Here is a 17,642-nt window from a genome sequence, read left to right on the forward strand (position 1 = left end):
ATTTATTGAGGGATCCATGGGTGTAATTGAGTGTAATAGAATGTGTATGTATGTGTATGTGTTTTGGTATTAGAAGTGTATTTATAATTGAGTTTGAAAAAAAAAAAAAAAAGACGGCCAAAATAGCCGTTCAACGGCCCCAAAAACCAAACACCAATCGAATTCATCGTTTGAATCCGTTGTCCCGAACACGACTCACAACGACCACGGACCACCACGAACCACCGGGACGGTGTGCACGTCCGTGGTTCGTGGACACGTAAACCACGAAACGGCTCGTAGTGACTATACCAGTCGGTCTTATATTATATAACTCCGTTTACAACGTACGAACAAAATTTTATTAATTCTTTAGAAACTTTAGATCAATAAATATTTTTTTACAAAATTACTTTTCTACAACTTTTTTCACATCTTTATTTATATTTTTAAAATTTTGCAGTTTTTACCAATTATTTTTTTTCCTTTTTTTGGGTACAAATTCGTTCTCGTAAGTACAGAAGTTTCCTGGTGTGGTGCTACCTCTATTTTTCTTACATTTTGTGGGTTTGAAACACTATAGGATAAAAACCAAAAAGTCATTTTGGTGAAGATACGCAACGTCTTACCTTGTATTCAAAAAGACATTGCATTACCCTATAAATATATACCTTGTATTCAACGCTTACCTTGTATTCAAAAAGACATTGCATTACCCTATAAATATATTCCTAATGGAAGCTCAAAGATCAGAGGCTTCCCATTGATATTCAGGGGTTGTGTAAATTATGAATAATGAAATCCTTGTTTGATTTCAATTGACAATAAAAAAAACTAGAGTTGTAGTACAATAAAAAAAATGAGAGGTAGAGTTCGGTGGAATAAGAAAACAAGAATCATGCTTCAAATTTGGAAGATTGGAATTGGAACAAAAAATAGCTCTTGTTTGCTATAAATTTACATTAGTCAAAATTACAATTTTTAATTTTAAGCCTAATTTTCAAAACGTGAATTGTTGTAATTTTTAGTTGTAGGATGAGTTATTGGAATTGAAAAGAACATGAGCTTATTTATTTATTTATTAATGGATTACTGATTTTTAGACAATAAACTGAATCATATGTAAAATAGGGCCCCTTCCATGACATGAACCCTGTATGGTTGGCCATCTCATACACCCTCAAAGACGTCCATGTCAAAGATTATAATTTTGTAGCTAATGCCCTTACCAAATGATCCATCATGTGATTACATGCCCTTACCAAATGAATTAAGATTATAATTAGTTTATTTTATGGTAGTATAAAATGTAAAAACATGAAAATATATTATAAGATATAAAATCAAATCTCGATTATATGCTAAATATGGATATATGACAATGATGACATCGCGAATAGACCTATAAAGATGGCATCCTATGATCCCAATATAGTGAAACTTTGTGATGGAAACAAAATTCTAAAAAATAATTGATGGGAACATTATGTCATTAGCCGTTGTAAACCACATGGTGTTGTAAGTACTTTGAATTACAAACTCCACCTGACCACCACTACAATAGTGTTAGGTATAATGCATGCTCTGATCTATATTTTCAAAAAGTGTGTTTGTTGTAATTTTTAGTTGTAGGGTGAGTTACTGGAATTGAAAAAAAAACTATGGCTTTTGTCTTTTTTTTTTTTTTTTAATTTCTGGATTGCTGATTTCTAGACAATAAATTGAATCATATATAAAATAGAGCCCCTTCTATGACATGGGTCCTGTAAGTCTGTCCACCTCGCACATCCTCAAAGACGCCCATGTCAAAGATTATAACTTGGTAGCTCCCTTATACGTAGTCACTTGTAACATCCCGACTCCTAGGTATGAAATTTTAAGGATTTTCGTACATCACATAAGACCTACTCGACGAGTTGGAGGCCCCAAATCGTCGTGTAGAAATTAATAAGGTCGCGTGGTTTTGAAACCTACTCGACGATTTGGAGGACCTCAACTCGACGAGTTAAGGATGTGCATGAAAACCCTAATTTTTAGGGTTTACACCCTATTTAAAGGACCTTAAGCCTCCTCACCGGCCTCCCTTACCACCTTATTGTCCAAAGAGAAACCATAGTTGTGCCTTATTACTTTCTTGAGTGTGTGTGAGCTTTGGAGAGTAAATATTGTGTTCTTTTGGAGGAAACTAAAAGCTTGAAGAGTTTGGATTGCATAGAAGGCCTTAGATTTGGGAGCTTCACTGTTTTTGCAACCATTTGAAGGTAAAAAGTTGCCATCTTGATCACTCCTTTGTTAGATCTCTCCATTAGAGAGTTTATGGTCATTTGTAGCTTATTTTCAAGTCATTATTGGTTTTGAGCATTCTTTGAAGCTGAGACTTTAGATCTGAGCATCTTAGGGCCTCATTGGACTTAAAGTTGCCAACTTTATTAAGTCTTGGGCCTTCTTCATGCTCTAAAACCCATAATAAGCTTCATATGAGTGTTTTAATCCCTTTGATGTCTTGCATGCACGTAAAGTTAGCAACTTTATGTGGTATCTCAGTCCTAAGGGGATAGAACTGTAGTTTGGGGCCTTGGATTCGACTGGAAAGGGCTGAATATGTTAAGACAGGAAAACTCGAGGAGTTGCTTAGCCAAATAGATGAGTTAGATAGCGTTTTCCATGCCTCCTGGATACTGGGTGAGATGACTCGGCGAGTTGGCTAGGTTTTTCCCGGTTATCTAAACACTGAAGAACTCGACAACTTGCTCTGGTAACTCGGCGAGTTTTCTCAAGCTTTTCACGATCTTCTGGGATATGAAGGAACTCAACGATTCAGTTGATGCACTCAACTGTTGACTTTGACTTTGACCATGGTTGACCAAGTTTGACTTCTGAGGGTATTTTGGTAATTTTGGATTTTGATAGAATTAGTCATATGGTGATTAAAGGCAGTTGATTTCAGAGCTGTGAGTTGGGATTCAATTTTATTGGTTCAACACTACTTGTGAGGTGAGTTTCCTCACTATACTAACAGGTTCAAAGGCACTAATGTCGGCCCTTTTTAGATTGTTATCCTGGTTATTTCATGGTGATATGCTTAGTGATCTGTTGGATCTGTATCTTGGTATATTGGATGGTAATATGCTTAGTGATCTGTTAGATATGTATCCTGGTATATAGGATGATGTTATGATTAGTGATATGTTAGATTTGTATGACTGTCTGTACGTGCTAGCTAGCATTTGATATCTATGTGTTGATTGTGTGTTTGCGGGTGGGTTCAGGCGGTCCTGTTTTATGCTCTAGGCCAACAGACCCAGGGTGGCCTGGATAGACTAAAGGCCCATCGAGGCGTACCAGTCAGGCCGAAGGCCCGAAGAACGGTCCAGATAGACTGAAGGCCCAGTATGGCAGTCCAGACATGTTGAAGGTTTTAAGAGTGGGCCAGATAGACTGAAGGCCGATGAGGCGGTCCAGTCATACTGAAGACTCTATATGCATGTTGTTTGTTATGATATTGTTCTGGTTTGTATGATGTTGGTATTTTGGGGGAACTCACTGAGCTTCGGGCTTACAGTTTTGGATTTTTTTTTCAGGTAATTCGGATGATCGCGGGAAGGCGAAGGATTGATCGTGCACCTCCTCACATTTTATGATTTTGATTTATGGGTTTCTCTGATATGAAACTATTTTGAAAACATTTTAATAACTAATGGCTTTTGGATGTTTGAAAAAGTTTTAAATTTTTATGAATTATATGGATGTTACAAGTTGGTATCAGAGCCTTGGTTTGAGTGAATTGGAGGAACAGTCGTTTGAATCCAGTCTCAAACTAAGAAAAAGATTTTCAAATGGTTTTCAAAATACTAAAGGAGGATGTGAAGTATACGATCAGTCGGAGCCAATAAGTAGACCCCAAAATACCCTACCGTTATTTGATATTGTGATATGTTAGAACAACATGCTAGTGATAGGCTAGGGATCTTCTGGAATTGCATGATAGAATTGCCTGATTATATGATGCCTGATAGCCTAGGGTGTTCCTTATATGAAATTGACATTATTATTGTGGTTTCTTAGTGTATGCATCACGGTTGTATATAACTAAGATCTTATAGCCTGAGAATGTTTGGTTTAGCCTTATTACCTGTTCTTGTCTAATGAAGGGCTTAGGGTACGATCGGATATTCGAATGTCTATAGGGTCCAGTGTTATATATGGCTAGCATACACGAGTGCTACAGGGTTGGTGGAAGTTTCATGGATGAGTTGTGCGGGGTCAGTCGGCCAGTTGTGAGATGTTTAGCCTTCCTCTAGGAGTGAGGATTGAGCGCTCGCCTAAACTTATGTACATTGTCAGGGCGTTGTGATGATCCTTGAGACAAATATGGGTAGGTGTGGAAGTTAGTATGGGCCCGTACTATTGAAAGCACAGGACCCATACGTGTAGCAAGGAAATCACAACCCTTAGGGATTCGTTAGGAGTTGGTTCCCTATTAAATTGATATTATTTTGCTTGATTACAGTCAGTTTAGAATGACAATGGACACCATTTCCAATAGTTCAAACTTCCAAGAAACATTTTCAATTAATCTTGTTGTCACAGAACAACCAATGAAATATGGTACACCTCATTAAGTTAAGGATTTGGCATTGTTTATCTTATAAAAGAGAGTGTTAGCGGCTATTCTTACAAGAGATCCATAGTAGATGATATGACAAGCTTTGAGAAACATAATAAGGTTCAGGAATTCTATATTTCAATTCATAAGTCTTTTTGAACACTAATATTGTTATGGAACAACCAAATATGTGTACCACTTGATGTTATTTGTTATGTTAACTTACCTTTATGGCTATTGAACATGAACATAAGATCATACATATGTTGTTAATGTTAGATTAGGTGTTTAAGCCCTTAACTATAATTGGTATTTATTTTAGTTGATGGTAGCACAGTCATTTTGGGTTGCCTTCAAACCTGACAATTGAATATGATAACTTTTAGAGAGAGAAGGATGAATTTATTATTTGGTTAATAAATTGAAATAAATGATTTATTAATGTATTATGAAAATAATATATTAATTATAAATCATATTATTTAATTAATATTTAATAATAGATTAATTTGGATTTAATTTTGGGGTTAAATTAATTAATTAAAAGTACAAGGACTAAAGGTGACAATGTTCAATAGTTAAGCATTAGGCAATTCTAGAACCTCCCTAAATAGGGGGAACGAAATCTAGAGTGTCTCTAGGGTTTCCTTGGGCTCTAAGGGTGTCTTGGATGCCTTAGGGAGGAAGTTAAGAGATTAGGGTTATCTTGGAGATGCCTTCCTTATCGAATACATTCCTAACACCTATATAAACCATCCTTAGGGTTGAATTTCGTCTAAGCCTTCTTTTTAAGTGCCTTGGATGAAATCTTGGCTTCTTCCCTCTCTCTCTCTCTATAGTTTTCCTTGGTTGCTATGTTTGTTTGTGAACCATTAGAGGCGTGACCTTTGTGGCGCTTGCTACCAAAGGTCTTTCAAGCAAGGATTCAAGATTGTTTACTATAACAATCTTAAAGGTATGTATCTAAACCCTAGTTTATTCTTATTTTCGAAAATATTAGATGCCTCCTAGGATTTAATATTTTATGTTCAATACTTGCATGTCTAATAGTGAAAACATAGACCCTACATATTAGGGTCTCACGAACACATAGAGATTGTTTGTTATGCTCAAAACTCATCAGTGGTATCAGAGACTTGGCTTGTTTTCTATTGAATTTGATCAATTAGGGTTTATGACAATTAAACCCTTTGGGCTTGGAATTTTTGCAATTAGGGTTTCCAAAACCCTAAAACCCTTTCCCTTGTCCCTTGAGATTTAAAAATTAGGGTTTCCTAACCCTACGGATTTTCGAAATTATGGCATGTAACGCCAGTGTTTCTTGACTAAGCATTAATGATGATGTAATAGTCTAGGTTAACCTTTGAAACTCGTTTTGAAATAATAAAAATGTATTATTTGGGTATTATGTGTTTTGTGCTTAATTGTATGACTTAAATGAATTAAGGATAAAAATTAGCGTCATAATAAAATGTTAGATAAACCCGATATTTATACATAAAGAAGTAGTGGTCAAGACAAGGATTCCGGATATATAAATAATGTCGATATGATGAAGAAGTTATGACATGTCGAAGTTTCGCGACAGAACCAGTACGATACTGCGTGACGTAAATAGTGAATATACGATAGAGCGATTTTTAGCCTTAGCGATCTAAACGAAAGCCGCAGAATACGTTAAACCAAGAGCGTGCATGAAAAGAACGTCTAAATCTGACTTTGTATGAGGAAGTTATGATTTTTCGAAGTTTCGACTTAGCAGTATGCAGCCCAAAGTTCGAATATGAGATCTAGTGATTTCTAGCCGAGACAATCTAAACAAGAATCGAAGATCTCGTTAATAGTAGTTCAACAGTAAAAAGACAGACGAAAACGGACGTCGGGTGAAGAAGTTATAAATTTATAACGGACTTTTCCTGTCTCGGCCTACTAAAAATAATATAAGAAAAATAAAGTCAAAATTAACCGACGGAGTCTAAACGAAAGTTGTAGAGCATAGTCTCACCTACGCGTAGATATAACGAACGTAAAAAACGGACTTTGTATGCAAAATATATGAATTTTTGAAGTTTTTAAATAAAAATTCGAAGCTTATCCGAAGGGGGAACGCCCCGCGTTCGTTTTGCTCGGCCTTGGATGAGCCACGTCGTAGCTGACACAAGTTGGCATTGGACAGAAGGCCTCGCCCCGCTCCTACGCACTGCGTCCGAAGGAACGCCCAGCGTCCCAGAACGTGTTGCGTCCCTCGCAGGAACGCCCTGCGTACTGAAGGCTAGACTCCTATAAATAGGATGCGAGGCCAACCGTTTATGGTTGCTAATTTTCCATCCGTCACCCCTTAAACTTTCTTCTACTTTGCAAGAAATACCCCCGAAGTCCCGTTATCATCCCGAAGCCCCGAAGCAAGTCCCGAGGCCCTGAAGATCCCGAGAAAAAGAGTTGTCGAGCCGAAACTCTGCCCGCGTGAAGCACGGTTTTTGAGAAAACATCCCGATTTTATCCAAGAATATTACTTTAAGAGCCATAGTGATGTCCGAGCATCGTCTTATCAATTGAGTGTATATTCATTTTCTTCTAACACATAGATACAAAGTATTCTCTATAAAATACGTGCTATGTGTTTATATATTATTTGTTTATTTGAGATAAGTGTTGAATGAATGTTTTATACACGTTTTACACTGTATTTGTATTTTTATCTACAATTATGTTGTAACGCCCGTAGATCCGGGCTAGTCAATTTAGAGACGATAAGCATCAAAAGTGACTTTTTGATAAAAGATTATTTAGAATGAATAATCTTAACTAGGTTGTAGTGGTCGTGACAAGGATTCTGGATATATAAAGAATTGCCGAAATCCGAGTTATAACGAAGAAGTTATGACCTGTCGAAGTTTCGTGACAGAACCAGTACGACACTATGTGACGTGAATAGTGAATTTACGACAGAGCGATATTTAGCCTTAGTGATCTAAACAAAAGTCGTAGAATACGTTAAATCGAGAGCGTGCATAAAAATAACGTCTAAATCTGACTTCGTATGAGGAAGTTATGATTTTTAGAAGTTTCGACTTAGCCCCAACAAACATAAAAATGGCCCCAACCCAATATGAAAATGGGCCCAACCCAACATACATAGAAATGGGCCTAGCCTAATATACATAAAAATGTGCCTAACCCAATATACAATGCGAGAGTCATAAAGACAACTAGCATCCTATATAGTATAGTGAGAAGACTTACCAATCTCCCGAAATCAGCTAATAACACAACTCACTGCCACACGAACGATGTTATGACCTACCTATTGAATCAAACAAGGTCGCACCTTAGTCTAACCTCTAAACTAGCCATTTGACCGAAGTCAAACCAGTTCAACAAGTTAACTACGATCAGCTTCTTCCATTAGTTGACCCTCACGTTGTAGGAAACGGACTCGACCCAGGCTAAATCAGTCATGAATCAACTTGATCTCAGTCCACTCGGTCTCAATCCACCCGTCGTCACATCGTGATGTACATGTCATCACATCGTGACGGAAATCAGTCCAAAATGATCGGGAAACCCCAGTCCTCACGTCATGACAGTAAGGGGGTCACGTCGTTAAAATTGGTTATCCCGGCTTAATGGATTAAGCCATTTACCATTTATCCCATGAGCTCCAAAGCTTAGATCTGGTTCAACCCAAGATCTAAATGGATAAATTTTCCAATTTTATCCATGAAGACATCACTCTAAGACAAGACCTCAAGTCCAATGTCCTTAATGACAACTTTAATGCATGGAATCGCCCATTAAGCACTTGATTCATAAAGTCATCAATCCACAACCTCTGGAAGGATGCAAATTGTCGATAGTAAAAAATGAAGGGGTCAAAGTGATATTTTTAAAAGTAAAATGGTGAAAATTCTTATTTCCCAAAGCAAAGACGAACAACTTGTCGATGAAAACATCTACTGACAGTGTCATGTATACTAAAGGATTTTTGGTTTATCGGTATCAAAGTGTTGAAAATGTGTTCCTTCCTTATTGGGTTGAGAGTTCAGGTCCCGTTGTAGACAAAAAAAAAATTAGTGAATGTGGGTGTGTTGGGCATTCTATATATATATATATATATATATATATATATATATATATATATATATATATATATATATATATATATATATATATATATATATAAAAATAAATTTATTCAAATATATTACATTAAAAATATCAAGGAATTAAATAACATAATAAAAGGACAAAAATAAAACACATTCCCCGTGGTCTTGGATATAAGGAATTAAAGACTCCCAAATATTCGAAAATATAGCTCCTTAATGGATAGTGCAATTATGCAAACCATTTTAGTTCTTTATGATTGATGTTTAATGAAATTGGAAACTTTTGATAGGTTATTTCTCCACAAGTGTTGAAAAAGTAAGAGGATGTCTCCACTAAAGGAGCATTAAATCTTTCTAAAAATTGTAAATCTATAAGACAAGCGATTGGTATCTCCACTAAAGGAGCATTATACCTTCTACAAAAAATATATAAGACAACCGATTCACCAAGTTGTCTTTATTTAAAGCTAAAGTAAAGATAGTACTCATTACCTCCATAACTATTAACAACAAGACATCATGATGGATGCTAAGTGGTCTCGTATATTAAACTCAAAATGGTGTGGATTGAGTCGGGCAACTGACCCGTAAGTTCATAAATGAGTGGAAGTATGAGAAACATAGGGGCAACAATCCAACTTTAAATTATATAACAATCTATCAAGCACGATACCAAAAAGGTCTTTACATATATACTCTTTAAGCCAATCATCTTTTCAATGTGTCCGAATAATTTTGGGTTCTTCTCACACTATTATGGTTGTGATTTTAACCCATTACATTGCGACTGAATCATACGTTGCGTCAACTGTAATATTGACAAAATTTGTTAATTTATATATATCATACGTTGATATGATATCCATTGTGGCATTCAATATGGCAGAATTATACGGTTGAAATACACTTCAATGATAGTAACGAGAATCCAAAAAAAATCCATTGACATATTGACTAGAATTAGAAGATAGACCCATAAAACAAACTCGTTTTTAATACTATTTATTGTCATTTTATGATATTAACCGTGTGTGTAAGGGGTGTATTTGCCATATAGACAATCTTGAAGTTAATACATGTAATTTCTAGATGATAAGACAAGCCAACGGCGGAGACACCACGAAATCTTCCACCAACATGCAATCCATCAACTACCGAAATAACTTCTTCTTTCAAAACCCAACAACAATTAGGTTTTGTTCGTCCAAATTTTGACCTTTTTTCCCAATAATTTCCGACGCTTATTTCACAAGTAGCAAAAGTTCTTCAAAAATCTTGATGTATAATCACCAAAAGTCCAAATTTCTTGCGAATTTTTAATATTTTGACCTGTGGATCATCATCATCATCATCTCCCTCCGAATTCAATCTCCAAAACCTATCACATTTGTTATATGTTGCTGATATGTGGTCATCGGGAACGGTAAATGAACCTCTGCAGAAGGGGATTCGGTGAATTGTGAAATTAACATTTACGTATAATGCAGATAAAAATGCAGAGAGATCAAATGTTTACACATTTGTTTCTATCTTTCAATTGCTGAGAAAGAATGTCTGCCAAGAATCAGGAGAAGAAGGATGTCGACCAAGTATCAGGTAATAACCGAGTCGTCTTCTTTCCTTGAGCTTTGCAGCTTATTTTGTGTATGATTTTAGGGTTATGCCAACACAATAAGAACAATTATGTTCCCTTATATTCATAATCAATTCCTTTCCAAGAGGACCAACAATTTGATGATGAAAAACGAACAATTATGTTTATGCTTTGTTTGACTTGGTGCTATTTTGACTTTTTAGTAGGCTGTTAAAGCTTTACCTCTGAATCTGATTTGTTCACTTATTATTGCAGCAACTTGCCTCTATGACCTCTTACATATAGATACAAAAGAAAACTGGAACGATGAATCAGATGAACAGACATCATCCTCCAGTAAGTTTAATTTTTTATTATAAATCATTAATGATTCATTTACATATCATATTCATACTTTTTTTTTTTTTTGTAATGTCAGATTCATCAGCTGCAAAAAAGAGGCTAGCAAGTTTTTCATCTGAATCTGGTAATGAGTTATGTGCAGATTGTGGATCTCCAAGTCCAAAATGGGTGTAAGTCCTAAGCTTGAATATTTATCAATACAAAAATTTTCATCCCGCATATAAAATGATGAGGTTTTGAATTTGATTGATCATTTCTTAAACACTCTATGATCTTAACTTTGTATTTTTGTTTTTTCTCCAACTAAAAATTCGACCTTGTGGGTGTGACTAGATCTGCAAATCTTGGAGCATTTGTGTGCATTAAGTGTTCAGGAGTACATAGAAGCCTCGGAGTGCATATATCAAAGGTGTAGTAATTAATCATTTCATATCTTCTATTTTTTAAATTATATGAATTTCATTTTACCTGTTGATCATAATCAATTATATAAACTAACTATAAAGTTTTTGGCACAGATATTGTCAGTGAATCTAGACGAGTGGACAGAAGAAGATGTTGATAATGTGATAAAACTTGGTGGAAATGAAGCAGTAAATTCAAAATATGAAGACAGCATTCCAGAAAACCGTAGAAAACCACAACCAGACTCTTCTATAGAAGACCGTTCTGATTTTATCAGGTAAACTAAAGGGAAACCAAATATTTTCTATTAGGACATTGTACTTTCATATTTATTATAAGAACAGGTGAAGTTTTCAAATTACAATGCCCTAATAAGAAATAATACATTGGTATCTATTTAGCCCTAATAAAACTGGTTCTACTATTGAAAGCTTTATCTGTATATATACAGGAGAAAGTATGTAATGCAACAGTTTTTGAACATGGAGGAACAGTTGTCTTGCCCATTCAATCCAGCAGCTTTGAACTGCAGTTCTGCAGGCTTAAATTCTGTAGTGGAGAAGAAGTATTTAAACAGTATGTGTATGCATAACATTAGCCAAGCTTTTCTCAACACCAGGAAAAGAAAAGATGCTGAAGTAAAGCCCGCCAGAAAAAGTAACTCAACGGTAATCACACTCACCCTGATACACATACTGATATTGATACTGACTAGCAATTTTTTGTCGCACTCAAAAAGGTGTAAAAGACATGAATGCCCTTCTGCATTAGAAAACTGTTGATGAAGTTATTTGTCTGATGTGTGATATGTTTGTTTATAGGCAGGTATGGTGGAATTTGTTGGTTTGATAAAAGTCAATGTGGTCAGAGGCATTGATCTTGTTATCAGAGATGTCAGGAGTAGTGATCCTTATGTTATGCTCTGTTTAGGAAACCAAGTAAGCCTAAAACCTTATGAACTTTTTTTATTACAAAATCCTACTTTCATTTCTTCCTATCACAACATTATAATTTCAAATACATTGTCCTAATAAGAAATTTTTTATAAGTACAATGCCTTAATAATAATAATAATAATAATAATAATAATTATGTTTTGGGTGCAGTCAGTGAAGACACGCGTTATAAAGAACAACCTCAATCCTGTTTGGAATGAAAAGTTAATGTTGTCGATTCCTGATGACATTCCGCCTTTGAAAGTGGTAAAGTCAAATATAGCAACATACTTTCATTGTTTTGTTAATTACAGCATCCTATTTTCATTTCTTATTACAACAAACTAAAATCAATTTTTGTGTAAGAATTTTTCCATTTTTTTTTGTAGGTTGTTTTTGATAAGGATAAGTTTACAACGGATGATTATATGGGTGAGGCTGAGGTTGATATTGAAGCATTAGTCTCTGCTGCAAAAGCTTTGGAGAATGGTAATGCAAATGAAGCTGAAAAGAAGTTGGCAGAAGACAAAGACAAGCCGAATGTCAACAAGAATGGTGTGGTCAAACTGGCAGAAAGAAAGGCAAAACAAGAGGTTTCTCTAAAATTGCAAAATGTTGAGAGTGGTGAGATAGTCATAGAGATTGAATGTGTGCCATTGACCCAATAACAAGGTCAACAAACAAGACCAAAAATTTGAATGAAATCCATGGATCATCATCATCTTCATGATGATATATTGAGCGATTAGGATGATGGCATGATGAATGATTGTTCTTGTGTGTGTGTGTATGTAGGGGATTTGGTTTTTTATATGTGAAGTAGATACAATTGCCATTTTCAATTAATATATGGGTTGTAGAAATATATTTAGTGTGACTATTGACTTAATACAACAAAAGGGTTTTAGATATTATCATGTAAATCTAATCCACAACCTCCATTACACAAACTTTATCAAAAGAACAACCTTTTAAACAAGTATAAATTGAAGAACAAAACTCATACGAGTTATGTGTTGAAGGTGTTATATCCACCCATTCTTTGTCAACCATCTCCACGTGTTGGTTTGGCCTCAAAACAGCATCAAATAGCAACTTGTTGATATTTTTTGTCAATTGTGTTATATATTTTATAGAAAATACCATGTTGAAAATATCATCAACGTCATTGATGCCACCAAAGGTTTTTATCCCAACATCAGCTTCACTTGAATCCACCAAACCAACAAGATCCTCCCCACCAATATATCTTTGATCTACACTAGAAATCTGCAAAAGGATAGAATTTATTTAAAATAAATAAATCCCACGAGAGAGGTGTTGTTTCCTTTTTAGTTACTGGGATACAAGTGTTTCTTAGACTTAAAGACTATTAAAAGATGTGTGTTACCTCAATATACTCAACACCCATTGTAGCAAGAGACTCTAAGCTATTGTGTGATGAAAGTAAGCTAATGACACCACCAGATCCAACTGGCGTTTGGAGTATTTCCCATGGGGATTTCATCAAGATCTTGTGTTTACCATGTGAAGAGCTTACAACTGGTAACTTTTCTTCTTCCAAAATCCAAACCTGAAAGTAAAATGTTGGTTATCAGTTTTCAACCATAATTAGAAACATAACAAAATTTTCAAGGTAAATTGAAAAATTTTAGTAATGAATAGAGAAGAATTCTATAACCTTTTCAGGATCAAAGCCAAAGTAGTCATTATCTGTCATCAAGTTTTGAAATGTTTCCATTTTGTTAATAGGACAAACCAGAATCAAAGGTGTGGTTCCATGGCTTTCCATCTGCAAACACAAAATTTTAATCATTAGGATCATATGTATATGACTATATGAGTGTTTTTTTTTAGTTTAATGCGAAAAGAACAACTTCATAGTGTGTTTGACCTCAAAAGTCAACGAATCCTAGTAGTATTACCTCGACTAATCTTTGGATAAATCTATCAGTCCCTTCAGATTCAGAAGTTTTACCCTCAACAACCAAAATATTTGCAACTTTGCCATTGGATATCAGAGCCTTACGCCTCTCTGTTATCTTGGAACTTGTATACTCCTTATCTTCACTAACAAGACACCCTTTTGAAACCTTGAAAACATGTCTTGTTGTTTCTTTATTATATGCTGCTAAGAACTCGGAGAAATGCCACCTGTCAGAAGGTGTCTCAATAGTCTTTAATGCTACTTGAAGCAGTTGGGAGTTAACACCAACAATCTGTTCAGCTAATAAACTCCCTTGAGACTTCTCTCCATATCTAAACCCCTCAAAAACATGCTTCTGTTCCATTTCACACAGTTTCTTTTTTGCTGCTATAACCCTTTTCTGAAACTTTTTCCTATCTTTCCATTCCTGAAAAAACAATTAATATGAGAAATCCCAAATAAAGAATCTGAAAAAACAATAGAAAGATAGAAAAGTTTGACTCACAAGTTGTCGGCGTTCTTTCTTTGACCTTTCATCAGACCTTACATTTAATTCAAGGAGTCCCTTAGGGGGCGTAATCGTCATTTCTCGTTTTATCATATCAACATGAGGAACAATTGCTTCGACAAATGGGACCCACACAAGAGGTGCTTCTGATTTCATCTTTCCATTTTTGTCTATTATATCTAAAGATGAATTAAGCTTAACTTGTAAGAGATCACTTCCTCCATTGTCGAAAACATTCACAACAGTTCCCACTGGTTCACCAGTTTCCTAAAATGGAAAGAAAGGAATATATTAAAAAAATCATTCCATTTCCCACTATTAAAAATTGACATGAGATAATTATAAACAAATACCTGAAGAGTAACTCTCATGCCAACAAGATCACGTGCATAAAAGTCGCCTTCTTCCAACTCTGGTCTATCTTCATCTAATACAAGTATTGTTGACCCCACGAGTTGTTGAGCCTAATAACATTTAGAATTTAAAAAAGAATATATAATGGTTTATCAAAATTTCATCAAGTTCTTGGATACGATTTAACAAAAAAAAAAAAAAAAACTATCAATTTAGAAAGTATACCTGCTCTACTTTCTCAATGTTGTTGATTTTAATTATCCAACTCTTTTGTCCATGGTGTCCTCTTCCCTCCATCAACTCAACCTCTTCAATTATTTCTCTCCCTAAAATCTGTCTCTTCAACCATCTCCTTCCTGGCTAAATACAACACAAAGTCGACTAAGAAACATAAACAACATTCTCAAAATCACAAATGCTATAATTGGGTGGATTTTTCAAAGTACAAAGTTGTAATAGAAAGAAATGAAAGTGGGATGCTATAATATACAAGTAAATGAAAGTAAGTAGCTATCTTTTGCATTACACCATTCTCAAAAACCAATGTGGATTCTGATTATCTAATAAGTGGAGTAAAAGTATTTGGACTTGTACCTCTGCAAATCTCAGTTCTGGAAAATCTGTGTTAGGCTTGACCCGAACCTCTCCTTGTAGTCCATGGACGCTGGATATGTACCCAATTTCAACAAATTGTGACGCAGTCTCATCAACTTCTACAGTCTCTTGAGTAGCTGAAAGAAAAAGAAGGAATATCATTATCATTATCATTTGATTTTTACTCGTTCGATTACCACTGACCAAATGGAGTTATAGAACACTGGAAACCCACTTAAAAATTTCACAAAACAATCCAAAATCAACCAGTTCAATTTCGTTCACTTATCCTAGTATCATTATTACTACATACAATACCTATTACTTACCGAGCAGAAAATCATTACCATCTGAACCTAATCCACAAAATGTCAAAATCTAATCAAAATTTTGTATAAAAACAAAAACATGCATTCAATCTGCACCTCGTAACATCAAATTAAAGACAGGAAGATAGAATTTACCAGTAGCGTGCAGAGAAGAGATGCGAATTGGGTGATGCTTCAAAGAGCTTAGGATTAGGTGACTGAAACATATGGGATTTCTGAAGGGGGCTACGAATTTGAGAGGGGAATATAGTGGAAGTGAAGTCGAGAGAGAGGTTGGAGCACGTAGAAGATTAGAGCCCTTCATTGGTTCCCCTGCCGGCTGCCCACACTCGCACGCAAATGATAACAAGTCTGGTGTGGTGTGTGGTAATTACGGCATAAATTAGATATTCTCCACGAAAGTATCTCAAGACTCATTAACGAAAAAAGTTATTTACGATTTACCAGAAAATCGGTAAATGTTTGTAAAATGAGTATTTTGTATCCGGTTAAGGCTGATGACGATGTTATCGGTTTTTCAAATTTAATCGGAAATAAAAAATTATTACCATTTCTTATTAATAAGGTCAAAGTTTAGGGTTTTTATGGAGATTTCTTTTTAATTATATATTAAATTCATTTTATAAAAAAAAATCATATTTATTTATTAAAAAACTCAAAATAAAGATATCATTTATATCTTTTTTATTAAAAAACTCAAAAATAACAAATAACTATCATTTACAGGCTTGGCTCTGGTATTTCGAAGGTTTTGTGCAAAATCAAACTGAGGCTCCATAAAAAAAATTCTTGTAGAAACTATTATTAAGTAAATTTACTACAACTTAATTCAAAACTCAAAGTTGTGAAGAAAAATCTCGTAAACTCACTACCACAACATTATGGCTCACCTCATTACAAGTTTTAGTTTCTAAGATCAAGATGCTCACTGAAATATCTTCTTTGTCATCACCATTATCATACAAGATGACTATGTCTTCATCTACACAAGGCGTATCGTGTGATACTTGCAGTTCAATTTAATATATATTTTTAATATTTATCAAAAAAAAGTGATGTTTAAAGCAGTTAGAGCATCAAACAAAATTTTGATTTTCTAATCTTTTTAAGTATTAGACTAGATTATATTAATATTAGAAACCATATAATAAGAAGCCCATGCTCCCCTCCCCACCACCACTTTAAAATCCACCGATATCATATTTTGACCGGTCAATACCAAACATTGAAAAGTTAAAACAATAAGACAAAACTACAAAAATGGTCCATATATGCATTTTTTCTGAGGTTTAGTCCAAACCTCGACTTTTTTAGCTCTGTGGTCCTTTTGAGCTAGTTTAGTTGTGGATTTAGTCCCTCAGTAAATTGAAATTACTTTAATACCGTTGAGTATTTATTTTATATTTTTCTTTCATTTTTTTAAATCTAATACTTATTTATCTATTTAAACAATAAAAAAATAAGAGGACCCACCTCTCTCTTTCTCTCTCTCTCTCTCTCTCTCTCTGATTTGGTTCCAACCCCCATCTCTCGTTGTCTCCATTCCTCTACACCTCCATTTTTTTACAACACCACAACCACCGCCGACTATCACCTCCCATCCATTTCCTCCCTCTCTAGCCTCTCCCCTATTCTCAATACCATCGTCACACCAAACCCGCTCCCTCTACCATTTTCTTTTTTTTTTCGGTGACAACCAATCAGTAAACTGTTGTCGGAGAACATAACCCAACTCCTCAGCCTATGTGTCTTCCTCTCTACACATATTCCCATCTGATGAAGGTAAGACGACCAATTCGATTTCATATATTCCAATTTTAGGGCTTTCAAGTTCCGATCTCATGGGTATCAAGGTCTTATTCCATGGGTTTCAAGGTCCAATTTCAGATAATGAACATTTATATCTTTAAATGTGGACTTTTGGGGTTTTAAAAGTCGGATTTCGGGGTTTTCACGTCCG

The 17,642-nt window shown here is 35.0% G+C and overlaps 2 protein-coding genes across 4 annotated transcripts; one reads left to right on the forward strand and one right to left on the reverse strand.

Moving 5' to 3' along the window:
• Positions 1–9,807: 9,807 nt before the first annotated feature.
• On the forward strand, positions 9,808–12,835 carry LOC145060985 (putative ADP-ribosylation factor GTPase-activating protein AGD11). Of its 2 annotated transcripts, XM_079008328.1 has the most exons (10): positions 9,808–10,117; positions 10,182–10,290; positions 10,544–10,623; positions 10,700–10,800; positions 10,964–11,039; positions 11,149–11,312; positions 11,487–11,703; positions 11,857–11,973; positions 12,142–12,237; positions 12,360–12,835. In XM_079008328.1, the coding sequence occupies exons 2-10, from the start codon at positions 10,245–10,247 to the stop codon at positions 12,636–12,638; spliced, it is 1,176 nt and encodes a 391-aa protein (XP_078864454.1). In that variant the 5' UTR covers positions 9,808–10,117; positions 10,182–10,244; the 3' UTR covers positions 12,639–12,835. The 2 variants fall into 2 exon arrangements, with proteins under 2 accessions (XP_078864454.1, XP_078864455.1); XM_079008329.1 differs by having other exon boundaries at positions 9,808–10,290; positions 10,544–10,624; positions 10,707–10,800.
• Positions 12,836–12,855: 20 nt separating this feature from the next.
• On the reverse strand, positions 12,856–16,043 carry LOC145060984 (16S rRNA processing protein RimM family). 2 transcript variants are annotated; one of them, XM_079008326.1, is made up of 9 exons: positions 15,818–16,043; positions 15,354–15,490; positions 14,985–15,119; positions 14,759–14,869; positions 14,403–14,672; positions 13,896–14,324; positions 13,652–13,762; positions 13,361–13,543; positions 12,856–13,239 (listed from the first exon to the last, which is right to left on the reverse strand). In XM_079008326.1, exons 1-9 carry the CDS (start codon positions 15,984–15,986, stop codon positions 12,895–12,897), a joined length of 1,890 nt encoding a protein of 629 aa, XP_078864452.1. In that variant the 5' UTR covers positions 15,987–16,043; the 3' UTR covers positions 12,856–12,894. The 2 variants fall into 2 exon arrangements, with proteins under 2 accessions (XP_078864452.1, XP_078864453.1); XM_079008327.1 differs by lacking the exon at positions 15,818–16,043 and having other exon boundaries at positions 14,985–15,115; positions 15,354–15,491.
• Between the last annotated feature and the right edge of the window lie 1,599 nt (positions 16,044–17,642).

Source organism: Lactuca serriola, chromosome 7 (genome assembly GCF_051521515.1).
Source record: "Lactuca serriola cultivar US96UC23 chromosome 7, Lser_US96UC23_V15, whole genome shotgun sequence".
NCBI lineage: Eukaryota > Viridiplantae > Streptophyta > Magnoliopsida > Asterales > Asteraceae > Lactuca > Lactuca serriola.

Bases quoted from the DNA above. Each gene is read 5' to 3' on its own strand.
- LOC145060985 (XM_079008328.1), top strand. From the start codon at position 10,245: ATGTCTGCCAAGAATCAGGAGAAGAAGGATGTCGACCAAGTATCAG. The intron at 10,291-10,543 runs GTAATAACCGAG...TTATTATTGCAG, and splicing joins GGATGTCGACCAAGTATCAG to CAACTTGCCTCTATGACCTC. The intron at 11,313-11,486 runs GTAAACTAAAGG...GTATATATACAG, and splicing joins GACCGTTCTGATTTTATCAG to GAGAAAGTATGTAATGCAAC.
- LOC145060984 (XM_079008326.1), bottom strand. From the start codon at position 15,986: ATGAAGGGCTCTAATCTTCTACGTGCTCCAACCTCTCTCTCGACTTCA. The intron at 14,673-14,758 runs GTATTTGTTTAT...TTTCCATTTTAG, and splicing joins GCATGAGAGTTACTCTTCAG to GAAACTGGTGAACCAGTGGG. The intron at 14,325-14,402 runs GTGAGTCAAACT...TTGTTTTTTCAG, and splicing joins AGAAAGAACGCCGACAACTT to GAATGGAAAGATAGGAAAAA.